At 44.3% G+C, this 16,771-nt stretch overlaps 1 protein-coding gene and 1 pseudogene across 2 annotated transcripts in view; both read right to left on the bottom strand.

Moving 5' to 3' along the window:
• Positions 1-225: 225 nt before the first annotated feature.
• LOC105522965 lies at positions 226-684 on the bottom strand (annotated as a pseudogene). The gene has a single exon (XR_001003516.1). The product of XR_001003516.1 is annotated as a cytochrome b-c1 complex subunit 9 pseudogene (transcript).
• An 8,157-nt stretch (positions 685-8,841) lies between these two features.
• Positions 8,842-16,771, bottom strand: part of VANGL2 (VANGL planar cell polarity protein 2) — a 28,183-nt gene continuing 20,253 nt past the window's right edge. The window contains exons 6-8 of the mRNA XM_011957638.1: positions 16,499-16,634; positions 13,254-13,485; positions 8,842-12,409 (exon numbers count right to left, since the gene is read on the bottom strand). Coding sequence (XP_011813028.1) covers positions 12,149-12,409; positions 13,254-13,485; positions 16,499-16,634 — 629 coding nt within the window. The 3' untranslated portion in view covers positions 8,842-12,148. The remainder of the gene's footprint in view (positions 12,410-13,253; positions 13,486-16,498; positions 16,635-16,771) is intronic.

Genomic DNA, 16,771 nt, shown 5'->3' on the forward strand with positions numbered 1-16,771 from the left:
AATAGTAAATACTATTTCAGGAACTGTTGATAAGCTTTGGCAAGACGCTGCCCTCAGAAAGAACCATGGCAGCTGAGAAATAGCGAGTACCAGGTATGGGTTCTGTGGTATAAGCATGAGGGGCTCCGCAAAGGTGCTCTTCTCTTTAGTGTCAAGCAATTATGTGTACATATACACAGGGTATATTAGATGTTCCAATTCTTCTCCCTGTCTTTGATTTTATTCTTTTTTTTTTTTCAAGGGCAATTCAGATTTATTTCCTGAGCATGCTGACTAAACATACTTCAAACACAGCAGAAGGTAAAGAGTCTGTTTTGTAAGTAAAGCCGTTTCTTGCCAATGGCGAACGGTGGTCCATGAAGAGTAACTTGAGCATCATCTTCAAGCTCAGCCTCCAGCTCTGGGCAAACAGCTGCTGGGTGGACCTGGTCCTTCTGGCCTGGATGGGGGCCTTCAAGGAACTACTTGTTCTCATACTTGTGCTTGATGTGTTTCCACAGTTTCCCCTCGTTGACGTGGTCGTAGATCGCCTCCGCGCCTTGATCGAAGGGGCGCTCGAAGAACACAATGCCCACGACGATGGTGAGGGCGAAGGTGGAGGTCCTGCGGAACAGCAGGGAGTACAATTTCGAAGTAAACGTCGCGGCCGCCATGTTTCTTTCTTCACAGTCCAACTCGCGCCACCGCACCTTTTGATTTTATTCTTAAAACAAAAGATTCATTTGTAACTTTTACTCCAGTTGCCGTCACTGAGTCTTAGTAAAATAACAGTCCCTTAGTTGTTCAGCAATTCATTTTTATTTTTAGTTATATGGCTACATAATAGTTGTACATATTTATAGAGCACATATGATGCTTTTATACAGGCATATAGTATGTAAAGATCAAATCATGGTAATTGGGGTATTCATCATTTCAAGCATTTATTCATCATCATTTCTTTGTGTTAGGAACATTCCAATTCAACTATTTTAGTTATTTTTAAATATACAATAAATTGTTGTTAACTACAGTCACCCTGTTGTGCTACCAACTACTACAACTTATTCATTCTATTTAACTGTATTGTTGTATCCATTAACCATTCCCTTTTAATCCCCCTGTACCTTCTATTCTCCCCAGCTTCTGGTAACCATCATTCTAGTCTCTATCTCCATGACTTCAGTTTTTTTTTAGCTCCCATATGTGAATGAGTACATGCGATATTTGTCTTTTTGTGACTGGCTTGTTTTATTTAATATAATGTCCTCCAGTTCCATCCATGTTGTTATAAATAACAGAATTCCATTGTATATTTGTATCACATTTCCTTTATGCATTCTTCCATTGATGGACATTTAGGTTGCTTCCGTATCTTGGCTATCATAAATAGTACTGCCATAAACATGGGAGTGCAGTTATCTCTTCAATATACTGATTTCCTTTCTTGTGGGCATACACCCAGCAGTGGGATTGTTGGATCATATAGTAGTTCTGTTTTTAGTTATTTGAGGAACCTCCATACTGTTCTCTATAGTGACTGTACTAATTGACATTCCCACCAACAGTGCACAAGTATTCTCCTTGCTACACATCCTTGCCAGCCTTCTCAAGAAATATTTTGACAACTTCTAAGGTCCAATTATTTCGACACTCAATTTTTAGACAGCAATTACTTGTATAGAGTTTGGTTATTGAAGAGAATGAGGAAGCTCTTCCTAGTCAAAAAGATTTTGTGCCCCATCCTTTATTTCAAGGAAACCTTTCCTGACAACCTTGGTCAGGTTCCTACTGTAAGATCCCATAGTCCCCTATACTTCATCACTACATTCATCACCTTTGAAATTAAGTGATTACTATCTGAGAACAAAGACTATATCTGTGTTATTCATTGCCATGCCACCAATACCTAGCATAGTTCCTGGCACATAGAAGGTGCTTAACAAATATTGGTTAAATGACAGAATGAGTGAAAAACACTAAACACAGATAAGACAGCTTCCAGCAACATTTAACTACAAGATTGTCAAGATCTTGAACTTTGTGCAGTGACCAAGACTTGGGCAAAGAAACTTGAGAAGATATTTCTAAATTATTGATATATGATGCTACCTACAATTATTGAAATATGATGTTACTTTTGTGAAAGGAAAATGAATCTTGGGGCCCCAAAATCACTAAGCTAAATGGAAAAGTCAACCAAGGAACTGCTTAGGGCAAACCTGCCTCCCATTCTCTTCAAAGTCACCCTTCTACTCACTGAGATAAATGCATGTATGGTTGCCTCCTTTGGAGAGGGTAATCAGAAACTCAAAAGAATGCAACCGTTTGTCTCTTATCTACCTATGTCCTGGAAGCCCCTTCCTCACTTCGAGTTGTCCCACCTCTGCTTCAAGTTGTCCTGCCTTTTCCAGACCAAACCAATGTTCATCTTACGTATGTTAATTAATATCTCATCTCTCCCTAAAATGTATAAAACCAAACTGTGCTCTGACCACCTTGGGCACATGTCATCAGGACCTCCTGAGGCTGTGTCATGGGTGTGTGTCCTCAACCTTGGAAAAATAAAGTTTCTAAATTAACGGAGACCTGTCTCAGATATTCAAGATTCACACTTTCATTCTATACCCATAGAAATTAATGCAAATATTGAAGTATATTAAGTCATCTTATCATGCTATCTCAACATGGTAAAACTCATGAATTTCCTCTGTTCTATTGGTCATTGATATGGTTTGGCTGTGTCCCCACCCAAATTTCATCTTAAATTGTAGTTCCCATAATCCTCATGTGTCATGGGAGGGACCAGATGGAGATAATTGAATCATGGTGGTGATTGCCATCATGCTGTTCTCATGATAGTGAGTTCTCACAAGATCTGATGGTTTGATAAGGGGCCACCCCCTTCAGCTGGCACTCACTTCTCTCACCTGCTGCCATGTAAAACATGCCTGTTTTGCCTTCTGCCATGATTGTAAGTTTCCTGAGGCTTCCCTAGTCATGAGGAACTGTGAGTCAATTAAACCTCTTTTCTTCATAAATTATCCAGTCTTGGGTATATCTTCATAGCAGCATGAAAACAGACTAATACAGAAAATTGGTACCACAGAGAGTGGGGTACTGCTATAAGGATATCCAGTTATGTGGAAGTGACTTTGGAACTGGGTAGCAGGCAGAAGTTAAAACAGTTTGGAGGGCTCAGAAGAATACAGGAAAGTTTGGAACTTCCTAGAGACTTGGAGGGCTTAGAAGACAGGAAAATGTGGGAAAGGTTGGAAGTTCCTAGAGACTTGTTGAATGGCTTTGACCAAAATGCTGATAGTGATATGAACAATGAAGTCCAGGCTGAGGTGGTCTCAAATGGAGATGAGGAACTTGTTAAGAACTGAAGTAAATGTCACTCTTGCAATGCAAAGAGACTGGCAGTTTTTGGTTCTCATTCTCTTCTCTCTCAGCCAAATGAAGAAGGATGTGTTTGCTTCCCCTTCCACCAGAATTGTAAGTTTCCTGAGGCCTCTCTAGCCATGAGAAACTGAGTCAATTAAACCAGTTTTGGGTATTTCTTCATAGCAGCATGAGAATGGACTAATACAGTCACGTTGGCAAAAAAAAAATTCCAGCCAAAGATAATTTATATTGTAAACTGCTCCTTTAATTTCTGTGGCCTTTAGTGATAAGATCTCATCTTGGCTCTTTTTTGTGTCATTTTAAATGTCTCATTGGATCAATGAAGTTGCCTACTGAACTGCTTTTGTATAAACTCCACACATAAGGCCTATCTCGCAACATATCATTTAAGATTCTCATAAAATCACAATTTGATACAGGTGGTGCAATTTTATAGCATGAGCAACAATGACTTTACCAAACTATTTATTACATTCATAAAATTTAGACCTCTTAACAATTTTGATCTCTTGCATCAATTATCTTAGAGTTAAGTAAGGCATGTTTAGGACTCTCAAATTGTCAGGGGTATATTAAGCTTCTTTTAGGGCCTTGCTACTCAAAATAAGGTCTGTAGAACAGCAGCAGCAGCACCTGGTGCTTAATACTGTGTTGCCCCGGGACGCATATGTTGAAGCCTAACCCCCAGTTTGATGCTATTTGGAGATGCGGCCTTTGGGAGGTAATTAGATTTAGATGAGGTTATGAGACTAGGGCCCTTGTGATGGAATTCGTGCCCTTACAAGAAGAGACGTAAGAAACCTGGCTCTCTCACTGTCTGTCTCTCTCTCTCTCTCTGCCATGTGAGGGCACAGCAAGAAGGCAGCATCTTATAAGCCAAGAAGAGATCCCTCATCAGATCCAAACCATGCTTGCCAGCCTGATCTAGAACTTCCAGCCTTAAGAACTATGAGGAGTAAACTTCTGGATTTTAAGCCACTCAGTCAGTCTATGGTATTTTGTTATGGCAGCCTGAGCTGACTAAGACACCTGGGCACCTGTTCAAAATGAAGAAACTCAGACCCTACCCCAGACCTGTTGAATCAGGATCTGTATTTCACATAATCCTCAAGTGATTTGTACACTTGCTATATGTACCACTGAAGTTTGAAAAACTCTATTTTGGGGACCTATTTCAAGACAGAGTAAAAACCCGATGAACATTTCAATTACAGGAAAAAGTTTGCCCAGCATCGAATTCTTCAATATGCTCCAAATCAGAAGTACACAATCTCGTACCAGTCACTGAAAATGAAATCTACAAGGTCAGTTTTCCCTGCATATGGTTTGGCTCTGCTTTCACTTTAACTGGATTCCATCTTTGAGGCCGGAGGTACTGTGTTAAGATATAAGTAAACTAGCAGAAGACAAGAAGTCTTTCAACAAGTGTTCTTTATTACAGTAAAAACCATCCCAGCCAACGCCACCCTAAAATCACACATTCGTATGTCAAAGAGAACTAACATTAACAGGAACTTGAAAGGAGCGAAAATCTTCACTAAGTTAAATCACATGTTTCCTGACTCATTTAAGTCCCCTCATGCAAATTTTTGGTTGTCCCAGTATTATTGATGGACCAACAGAGCTTCAGCTTCCTCTTCAGTGGTCTTTAGCAGATTTCCAAGCTCCAGAGTGACACTGTTAAGGGATTCAAGAGAAATAGCACACACCTGCACTTTTTGCCCCCTGCATCACAAGTACCTACAATACTATCACTTCTATTACTAGAGCAGTATCTAGAACTAGGTAAAGTTGTGCTTGATGTCTTCTTAGTCAGGTTTTTTTAAAATAGAGTTTGTTTGTTTGTATTTATTTATTTGTTTTTGAGATGGAGTCTTGCTCTGTTGCCCGGGCTGGAGTGCAGTGGCACAATCTCAGCTCACTGCAGCCTCCACCTCCCGGGTTCAAACAATTCTCATGCCTTGACCTCCCGAGTTCCTGGAATTACAGGCACATTCTACCAAAATAATTTTTGTGTTTATAGTAGAGACAGGGTTTCACCATGTTGGCCAGGCTGGTCTCGAACTCCTGACCTCAAATGTAAAAGACTTTTTAGAGTAGTTTTAGTTTCATGCGAAAATTGAGTGGAAGGTACAGGGATTTTTTTATACATGCCCTGCCCCCACACTTGCATGGACTCTCCCATTATCAATATCCCCCACCAGAGTGGTACATTTGTTAAAATGCATCACTCAAAGCTCATAATTTACATTAGACTTCACTACTGGTACTGTATATCCTATGGGTTTGGAAAAATTTATAATGCCAAGTATCCACATTTATAGCACATACACAGTAGTTCCACTGCCCTAAAAATCCTAAAAATCCAGTTTCACTTTTAACCACATACTTACCCTAAGTGAAGCAACAGCATGACCTAATTGTGCCCAAAAGCAAGAAGGGACAAGACACAACTGAAGACCTCATACTCCTAATTATTTTTTCTTTTTTTTTTTTTTTTGAGACAGAGTTTTGCTCTTGTCACCCAGGCTGGAGTACAATGGCCCAGTCCTGGCTCACTGCAACCTCTGCCTCCTGGGTTCAAGTGATTCTCCTGCCTCAGCCTCCTGAGTAGCTGAGATTACAGGTGTGCACCACCACACCCAGCTAATTTTTGTATTATTAGTAGAGACGGGGTTTTACCATCTTGGCCAGGCTAGTCTGGAACTCCTGACCTCAGGTGATCCACCCACCTCGGCCTCCCAAAGTGCTGGGATTATAAACGTGAACCACTGCACCCAGCCATACTCCTGATTTTTATAACCCTATAACCAAAGTCATTCCTGTTACAGGATATGAGAGTACAGATGGCTATTTTTGAGAAGCGACATCAAAATAGTTTACATATCAGGCTCAATACCTTCATACACTGTTGGCTTCAGTCTGCCTTTTACAGATGGTATTTACCACCTCCAGGAAAACAGTGTACTTCCTTGGGTTGCCTACAACGTATGACAAAATAAAATTTCCCAACTTATCTTGTAAAAGTCCCATGAGCTCCAAGGGGAGGGGGCCAATGTTTTATTTAGCTTTGTATCACAATGCCTACCACACAGTAAGTGTGCCCCCAAAACTTGCTGAGATGAAATAAGAGAAGCCAATGCCTTGGCCAGGTTTCCCAACTCTAAACCAGTACCTTCTCCCACTATTCTACATACTCAAATGTGGCATTCACTGTTATGAGCAGGTAGGATATCATGTCTGCCCTGTCCTTTGTACCAAGGGAAATGGATCCCATTCTCAGCCTAAAAAGAAACTAGGGAACTGGACAGGGATGACTATTCTCCAAGATTTACTATGTAGGTGGTCCCTTATGATCTCTCTAGCATCTTCCATGACCTTGTGTATACTAATGCTGCAGTGGTTTTCCAAAGGCTGACTTTCCCCTACCCCAGCCTTCCTGGCAATTGGAAGAGCATTACTATCATATGCCTAAAGCACAAAAAAGCCAAGGGTTACATTAAGCAAGCTGACTTTCAATTTGTAGAAGCCATTAAGCTATCCCAAACAAACAAAAAAACAAAAAGTAACAAAAAAATTAAAATTAAAAAATAAAAAACTAATAACAAATCAGTGAGACCTTGGGCTAAAGATCTTTATGTCTCCTCATCCAGAGCCCCAGCCCCCAGTTCCCCCTCTCAGCTGTATTTCAAAGGCAAAGGCTAAAAAACAAAAATCACACATGGGCAGCGTATGTAATCACATATAATCACATATAATGTCATGAAGTGCCAGGCATGACCCTGACAATCCACCAAGCTGGGTCCCTAACTTCAGTGCTATGTGAAGTACTCCCATGGAAAACACATCCTTTCAGACAAAAGTTACAAATACTCTTTGCTGCATGACAAATGGTCAGGATTACCACTTTTGCTTGCAGCAAACCTCTAGAGAAAATATGATCTTATCAATCAAATATTGAGGTCTGGCTTTAAATCTATGAATTCCCGGGGCCAGCATTACAGGAGGAGGTCCCTGAGGTTAACTAGGCTCCTCAAGGGTCCACCAAGGTTAGCTCAGAGAGGGCAGGACCATATCCAATATCTTTACCAGAGAAAGTACTTTAGCATCAGGCTGGGAACATCATCGGCACTAAATAAAGAATAAACTTAAAAGGTGTTTACTATACTTCACTGTTGAGAACAAGAATAATTTCAGAGGCATGCTAAGGTAGAAATTTGGTCACAATGTAAGTCACAAGTTGACTCTGAAATGAACTGAAAACAGCAAGTGAAACTACTCTACAAGCCTAGTTACAAAAAGAACAGAGCCGTGAGAATGGGCATGCAGTTTCAAGGGGAAGTATTTTTGTTTGTTTTCACATGAGAAAGACTGGAGTGTAATTTTAAAGGGAGAAGTAAGTACATGATCCCTTTCATGAGCCCCTATTGGATTGTTAGTTGTTAAGTTCATTATTCATTCAATAATTTTTTATTGAGCACCAACTATATGCGAGGAACTGGTTTCGATTCTAGGAATACTTAGATGAACAAAACGTAATCTCAAGGTAAGGGTGTTCCCCCATCTTGAGCCTTAAACAAACTCCCTAGATTTCTTGAAGAAGGAAACTCCCCGAGCTCCTTGGAATTCAGCCAGGGTTTGTCTACACTCTGCCTGAGAACACACCATGAAGCTTTGCACTAGGGTCACCCGGCCTGTCACCCCTGTAAATTGGGTCATCCTCCAGGATGGAGCCTCTCTTGCTTTTGCATCCCCAGAGCCTGGCAGAGTATGAGGCAGGGGAGAAGAGGAGGAAATCTAGTGAATGGGCCATCTCCATACAGAAATGCTTGTTTTTAACCTTAGTAGGCTGTTTACATGTGAAGCATCTTGCCCAAAGTCACAGAGGTCAGGTCCAGGTAAGACTGGGAGAAGGGCCCCAATCTCTTGAGGATGATTTTAGTGCCTGCTTACATGCATTACTGTGACAACGGAGCAATGAGCTCTCTACATATTTAGAACTAAGACACATACTTCAGAAACTTGTCTCAACGGATTGTGATGAGCTGTCACCATTGACTGAAATCTCAATTATCCCCTGAAATTCCTATGGCACTTTCTGTTTTAGAAAGACGTTTTAGAAACCCACTCCTGTCCTAGAGGCCATACAGATACAAACTTGCTCAGGAGAGTGGACCCAGGAAGTAATCTTTCTTTCTCTATACTGACAGCTACACCAGGAAGTGGTTGAGTCCTCATATTCTTGTTTCTCTCTCTGTAGAATCAGGATTTGGAATAAGCAATTTCCTTTTTCATTTTCCCATTTCTCTCCAACACACCCTGAAGGCCTGCAGAGCAATGATGGGCTCACACTGCCCCCTCCTGCCCATTCCCTCCCTAACAAGGAGTATATATTCATTCTCCCCTGGCCCTCTTTTGCTCCCATTCCTGTAAAGAAAGGAAAGCAACAGAATGCCCCCACAAAAGTCAAATGTCTTTATTTTATATAAAAAAAAATTTGTACAGTTTTAGTTCCTATGTTTAAGAAAAAAACCCTAAAATTGCCATAATGTTTAGATCCACTGCAAACTGTAGAAACAAGCTTTTTATATATTAAAAAAAATTTACATTTTACAATTTTCTACATGCATGCACAAGGTCTCAGCTCTGTAACCCCCCCCAAAAAAGAAAAAAAACCTAGATCCAACAGTGGAAAATTCTACATTTACAATCTCACTTGGAAGGGACTCAAAAAGCCCCATTTCTTTTGCGCACAGAAGAACAAATCACAACAATCACACACCAGGACTGAATCCATCAGCAGATACTGCCCCGTGGGAAGGGCAGAGGAAGGAGAAGACAGACAGACTGACAGACACCACAGAGGAACAGGGGAGTTCGCCTGGGAAAGAAGAGAAGTGCAAACCCTGGGGAAAAGATGTGCCAAATGAGAAAGTTCCGGAGAGCCCGATGTCTCATCACAGGTTTTACATCAGGGTTTGCCATTGGAATACCGAGTGGAGATGGGAAAGAGAAAAGTAAAGGACTGAAATGGGAGGGGAAGAGGAAGAAAAGACGAGAGACAAGAGGGAAATAAACAAGAAAAAAAAAACAAAGAGAGCACAAAGACTAGTTTAGGAGAAAGGACCAATGAGGACAGTGGCAGAGTGGCGAGGTAGGTGAAGGACTGAGGCACAGCGTCCTGGTGTGGAGGGAGGAAGGGCAAGCGTTCCGAGGTGGTGAAAAGGAAGGCCTGCTAGGCACGGTGGGGATGGGCGAGGATGCCATGAGTCACACAAAAGAGAGTACTGGAGAGGCCCAGCCACAGCAGCCCTGTGGTGTCCAGGGGGTAAGAGGTGGGCACACCCCCACAGCAGGAGAATAAGCAGATCCAGCACATGATGGGACAGACACAGTGGGGAAACTGCTCAGAGGGACTGAGTCAGCCGCACACCCCACAGCAGTTTACAGCATGGAGACAACTTCCCACAGAGGAGAAGCAGAGGACAAACACATGGCCATACGTCTGACAGTTCATCCTGACATTTTAAAAAACAATAGTAAGAATAATAATAATAACAATGAAAGAAGACAAAGATACCACAGTTCTGACGCAAAAGACCAAAATGCTACCATTCTCAGGCACAGCCCTTAGTGCTTAGAGAGAGAGTTGGAGGAGAAAATTCTTTTTTTTAGGAAAGGGGAATGAAAAAAAATCACAGTGATTAAAAACATGGCAGGATCTTAAAATAAACACTCCCCTGCCCCTAACCTAGGACAGCAACTAAGATCCCAAATCCTTTCCCTCTCTCCAACCCCAACCTGCTCCTCAGACCACACCACACTCCATCCTGCCCCCAAAGGCAATGACCCCGGTCACCATCCAGGCCCTGTTTTCCAGGATAGTGAGGTATTTATGTGACTAAGAAGGGACTCCTCTGACACAAGGATTTTGAAGAGAAGAAAAGAGACAGACCCCCAGAACAGGACGTATTTCATACAGGCCTATCTCGTAACCCTGGCCCCAGCCAGAGGCCATGCCTAAGTGAGCTCCACAACCCACCCCTTTGGGGACAAGGTAGGCGTTGGCCAATGAGCCCCTCTCTGGCATGTGGTGGGTGAACAGGTGAACTTTTGCAGAAAGGACAGCAGGAGAAACCCCGATCACTAGGCTCCATCATTCCCAGGACTGGCACTACACAGAGAGGGAGCCTCCCAGGTGAGACCCTGAGGATCTTATCCCAGGATGTGCTCTGCAAGGTAAGTACCAACGAGTCTTCCAGGGAAAAGAAGGGCCTACAAAGGGACACTGTGAGTTTCTCAGAGGAATGGCCTAGTCATTGCAGCCATTGGAAAGGTCTTCCATGTGGATCCTGGCTAGATGTATATGGGTACTTCCTAATTCTATTTTCCTTGGCAAAAATGTTTGAGTCAAAGGCTCAGATTTATATTGAAAAGATTTATTAGAGGACCAGCAAATTTTGCTCAAAATGAGATCTAAATTATCAAGAATTTGGATTTGGTGCAAAGACTATGGAAGCTAAAATGGGGTGAGGGGTGAAGTACCTACAAAAGGCAGTGATCCTTGTCCCTTTACCCAGTACAGAGGGAGCCCAGAGCTCAGAGAATCAGGCAAGGAGAAAAGGGGTGGGGACCCTGGAAGGCCAAGGAAACCAGACCCCTGAGGCAAAGAACTGGACTTAAGGCAGGGGATGAGGAGGAGCTGCCAGCTCTTCCCCAAAAGAGATGAGGCAACAGGTCTCTGGAGTCGAGAGAAGACAGCAGGACAGGGGTGGCTGATGACAAAAACAAAAACATTTGTCTAAGACCACAGGGGCTGGGTCAGGGTCTGCAAGCCACTAAGTCTGTATAGGACTTACCATCCTTCACTGGGAGGAGCAGGGAGGAAAGTGAGGGTAGGGTCAGGGAGCAGGAGTCAATGATGGGGGTCTCTTCAAACTCTCAGGGATCTATTCAGCCCTCCTCCTCAGGGACTGCCTAGGAAAGACACATTGGAACAAAGGTACCTTCCCCCAAGTCCCTGGAAAAATCGTCACAGAGAGTTTCCACTTGTTTGCCTATGGTCATGTGACCATACAAACCAAAAACATTAGGTGGAGATTTCTGGGAAAAGGATGGGATCCTTCTTTGCTCTAAATATATGTGGAAGCAAATGCTCCTGGCAAGGAGATTCCTAACTCAGACTGTGTGGCAGGAGTATCCCTGCCCCAGAACCCAGGGTTTGTTGTGGCTGGTGTGAGGAACAGGAGGGCTAGTTGCTGCCCTGGAGGAGTTTGGCACTGTGGCTCTCTGGAGTCATGACTATGTGCCCCAGAGAAACCCTGCTGGGGCCACTGAAGAGAAATGCTACAAGAACTTGCGTTTGTGAGTCGAGGTTCAGGAGGGGAAGGTACAATTAGCAGGGTCCTGTGCCCTTTCAGGAGAGACTGCAATCTGGGAAAAGACTAGGTAGGGAAAGAAGAGGGAGAGAGGCACTGATTCCTGCAGGGCCTAGAGTAATACAAAAGTTGTTGGGGGCAGGGGAGAGGGGTCCTTCCCAGGTACTGTTGACAGCAGGATGGCCCAGGTTCACATGGGGTAAAATAAGGAAAAGGCAAGGAGAGAAGGTGGGGGTAAGTTAATTCAAGTAAACAAAAAAAAAAAAAAAAACAAGAGCAAGAAGAAGAAGGGTGGCAGGAATGTGGCTGGGCCTGAGAACCAAGCCCCCTCCCACCCCCTCAGGAGCCCCCCAGAGTCTCCCACTCCCCCTGCTGTTGCACAGTCACACTGAGGTCTCAGACTGCAGCCTCATGACAAACTTGTGCGACTTGGGATCCACAAATTCCTCAGAGAGTTTGAAGAATGGGACCTTCTTAGTGCTGACCACCAGGCTGAAGTCCTGGCGTTTTAAGAGGAAAACGATGCCATCCTTGAGCCCGTTGGTCACCGGCTCCTCGCTCACCAGTGTCCACTGTTTGGCCAGCCAGCGTTCCTTGTGGTACTGGATAGTAGGTCCAGCCGCCAAGTATCGCTCCAAGAAGGCCTGAAGAGGAAAGAAGGGGCTGAATAAAAATCTCTGTCACCTATGCAGTATCCTTCATCTCCTGGGGCATAGTTTCCAAAGACAACAAGGACATCCCTGAGCTCACTCTATGCATATGAACTAGAACCTCAGAATGTTACAGCAGGAAGGGGCCTGAGATCATCTGCTTCAGACCCTCATTTTATAAATGAAGAAGCTGGAGTGCACAAGGGGATGTGGCTCATCAGGTATGACTGAACTCGGCTCCCCTGACCCCCATCTGCTGCTCTTCTCCCTGCACCAGGCTGTGACCTGGGCAAGCCCTCCCTCATTCTTCCTTCCTTCCCACGCAGCTTATATGATTAATGCCAAGCAGGTTTTGTTTTTTTGCACCAGGAGGGAGCCAGAGGTGTCAAGGTTAAAGTGCAACATCTTTAGTTACCTGCTCACCAAGGGTGGCTCAGGGAAAGCAATTCTTGGAAGCTGGCCATAGAGTTAAGGGTGGGCAATGGCTCAAAATGACACAAAGCCAAGACCAGCTAGTGGAGGTGAAGAGGGTAATGGGGGTAGAGGTGGGCCTTTGGATCTGGTAATTCCAGAGCCCTCATAGAGATAAGAACTAAGTCTCAGCCATCCCCAAAAATGGTCCTGAGGACTCCCTTCTCCTCATCCACCTAAAGACTTCACCCCACACAGATGGGGCAGGTGGAATAGGAATGAGAGAGAAGATTATAAAGAGGAGGTGATGAGGAGAGAGAAATGAGGTGGACAGTGAGGAAAGTAGTGAGAGAATCAGGGAAAATGAATGTGGGAAAGAAAAAGAGCTGGGGAAGGCGGAAGGATGCTGGCAGCAGGGCAGGCCTACCTTGGGCGTCATGTCATGCGTGATGCAGAATTCAAGGTGCTGCAGGATGCTCTCCATGGTGTGGTAGGGTTGCTGCTTGGTGGTCCGAAGGTACTTCTGCATGGCACGGGCCATGGATGCAAAGATGGCTTGGGCTGCCTCCCGGGGGTCCATCACCTCCCTGGGGTTCTTCTGCTCCTCTTCCTGCAGCCGCTTAATGTGAGTGAAGGCCTCTTCCACTGCCACTACAAGCCTAGGGGACAGGAGGGAACTGGGCCAGATGCCCACCTCTCTTTCCACCACCCCACCCCTCTCCCCTAGCTCCAACACTCCAGCCACCTGAATGAGGTCAGGCCTTTGTGCTCACCCAAAGCAATACAAAGCCAGGGGCAATCGTGCCTTTCTCCCACTGGGAACAGTAAACAGTCACAGATTTCATTAGGCCCAACCCAGGGATTCAGAGGGCAAACCTAGTGTCAAACCCCAGAGAGACAACTAGGAACTGTGCTATAGGAAAGACAAAGAATTCCATCCAACTTTAAGGAAAACCTTCTTAAATAAGACCCCCAAATCATATTTCACTGGGTCAACAATTAATAGATATGACTACATCAAAAAGACAGATTTCTATTCAACTATGATCGCATGGGCAACATTAACTGACATCTGATGGAGCTGGGGAAAATATACACATCTAAAACCAACAAGGGATTCATATCTAGAACATGCAAAGAATTTGCTACAATTTCTATCAAGAAGAAAAAGGCAGGAAGCCTAGAGAAAAAAGGGCAAAGGAGGTGAACAGAAAATTCACAAGAGGACTGAAAGGCTAAAGAATATACGAAGTAGTTACTGGCCAGCAATTAGAGAGATGCAAATGAAAATGTTAGTAAAATACTACTTTTCCATCAAAATGGAAAAAAGAAAGAAGTAACTATAAACCAAATATTGGATAGGATGTTGGGAGTATTCCACGAACTACTGTGCAGCAAAAAGATGCAACAAACTAGATGTACAGGCAGCTTGGATGAATCTCAAAAACTCAGTGTTAAGGAGGAAGCACGAAAAAGAAGTCCATTTACATTAAAAGCATACAGATGGCCGGGCGTGGTGGCTCATGACTGTGATCCCAGCACTTTGGGAGGGCGACACAGGTAGATCACCTGAGGTCAGGAGTTCGAGACCAGCCTGGCCAACATGGCGAAACCCCATCTCTACTAAAAATACAAAAATTAGATGGGCATGGTGGCACACATCTGTAATCTCAGCTACTGGTGAGGCTGAGGCAGGAGAATTACTTGAACCCAGGAGGCGGAGGTTGCAGTGAGTCAAGATCACGCCACTGCACTCCAGCCTGGGTGACAGAGCAAGACCCCGTCTCAAAAAAAAAAAAAAACGCATACAGACACACACACCAACACCAACAAAGATCACTACGCTAACACTAACTTTGCACAAGGATACATGTGGGTTTTAAGGAAATCAAACACACTCAACTGGATGCCTCAAATGTGGGGCTGGAGTGAAAGTGGGAACTGGAGGAAAAGAGAAAACAGAACAAAGAATCATGAAAAACCCTATAATGCCAATATGTTAGAAGCTGAAAAGAGCCATTAATTCAATTATCTGCACTTCAAGTCCAAAAACCAAAGTAAAAGACCCTGGCCTAAGAGCAGGACCAGCCTGAAGTGACAGGACAAAGAAAGAAAGTGAGGCCTGCTATGCAGAAACCCAGGAACCCAGGAACTTGAGTCATTTCAGATGGGACTCTAGGTATGTAGGTGTGGATCTGTGTATGTCTATCATTTCTTTCTTTATTCTCTTGCTTCCCCTACATTTCTCAGTAAATTCCCTTTGAAAAGATCCTTTTATCTCAGGTAAACAAAGGAAAAAGTTTGCTCCTGGTTACAAGCAAGGTAATGGGGAAAGGAAAGAGTCCTCTATGTGCCAAAAATGATGGTGGCAGCGCAGGAGACTGGATGACCTGGTCAGGGCAGAAGGTAAAGGGGTAGGGACATCACTGGTTTCCTTCCCATGAGGGCCATTTCCAAGACAATTAGAGATAGGTTGGAATGCCACAGAAATGGCGTTGGTGATCTTTGTGCTACTACAGGGGATGCCAGCCTCATATAAGAACAGGGTAAGGGCTACCTCTTGCCCTTGAAGCCTGGAGATGGTGTGGGAGATGGGGCGGAGGGCAGGTGCGTGGTCAAGTCCAAGGCACTCTGCTCCTCCCTCAGGGAACTCCCGACAGACCAAGATGGAAGCCGGCAGAGTAGGCACCAAGTAAGATTCTTCAGGGTTGACTAAATTCACGTAATAATATGAATAGGGAAAGAGAGAAGCGAGGATGGCATTTAAGAATTTACCAAAATATAGGCACTAAAACCTCATTTTTTGAAGGCAACAAAAGCACCATCTGGTGAGTCCCCTCAAGATCTACTGGTAGGCAGGCTAGTCTAGCCTGAGTCGGTGCTGTTGCAGGTAAAGCTCACATCCCTTTATTGGGTCCCTACCCCACTGTGGCAGGCAAAATTCAAAGATACCCTCCACTTCTACCAGACTCCCATCCCCTCATTAGACAACAATCTTGGTACATTCCACAGATGTAATTAATGTGCCAAGTTAGCGGCCTTAAAAGAAGACTGTCCTGTTGGGCCTGATCTAATCACATGAGCTCTTTAAAAATCAGAGTTGGGCTGGGCGTGGTGGCTCACACCTGTAATCACAGCACTTTGGGAGGCTGAGGCGGGTGGATCATGAGGTCAGGAGTTCAAGACCAGCCTGGCCAGCATAGTGAAAGCCCATCTCTACTAAAAATACCAAAAAAAAAAAAAAAAATTCAGAGTTATCTCCAGCTGGTGGCAGAAGTTAGAGACCTGTTTCTGCTGGGAAAAAAAGTGCACTGCCATCTTGTAAACTGCCTATGGGGCTATGTGACAAGGAACTGAATTCTCCCCGTAATAATGAGCTTGAAAGAGAAAGCATAGGCTCAGATGAGAGTCCTCTTGATTTCAGCCTGTGAGCCCTGAGCACAGCCTCCAGCCAGCCTACACCTGACCCATGGAACTGGGAGATAATAAATGTGTGCTGTTTCACAGTTGCTAAGTTCATGGTAATCTGTTAGGGCAGCAATGGAAAACAAACACACCCCCCACTCATGTCATCATTGCTCTATATTTCCAGCAGTTATAGAAGTTCCTTGGTCTTCCTCTCCCCATTCACCCAACAAGCACCTCCCCTCCTCTTCTCCCCCAGGGACCCACCTGGCCCTCCTCTTGCGCACCCTTCGCTCATGCTCAGCCTCCTCATAGTAGTACTCATTGTGACTGTTGTCCCGCCTCCGAGCTGCCGCTGCGATCACAGCCCGAGACTGGCCAGTGGAGTTGTTAGTGCTGTTTTCTGCACAAGAACAGGATAGAGGAGATGGTCACATCAGAGTGTGGCCTCTCTTCCCACTCCAGGAGCTCTGGAGACAGCAGCCTGACATGTCCAGAAGAAGCTGTTCCCACCACCCAGCAATACCTCCTAATCCCAAC

Source organism: Colobus angolensis, unplaced genomic scaffold (genome assembly GCF_000951035.1).
Source record: "Colobus angolensis palliatus isolate OR3802 unplaced genomic scaffold, Cang.pa_1.0 Scaffold447, whole genome shotgun sequence".
In the NCBI taxonomy this organism is placed as follows: Eukaryota; Metazoa; Chordata; class Mammalia; order Primates; family Cercopithecidae; genus Colobus; species Colobus angolensis.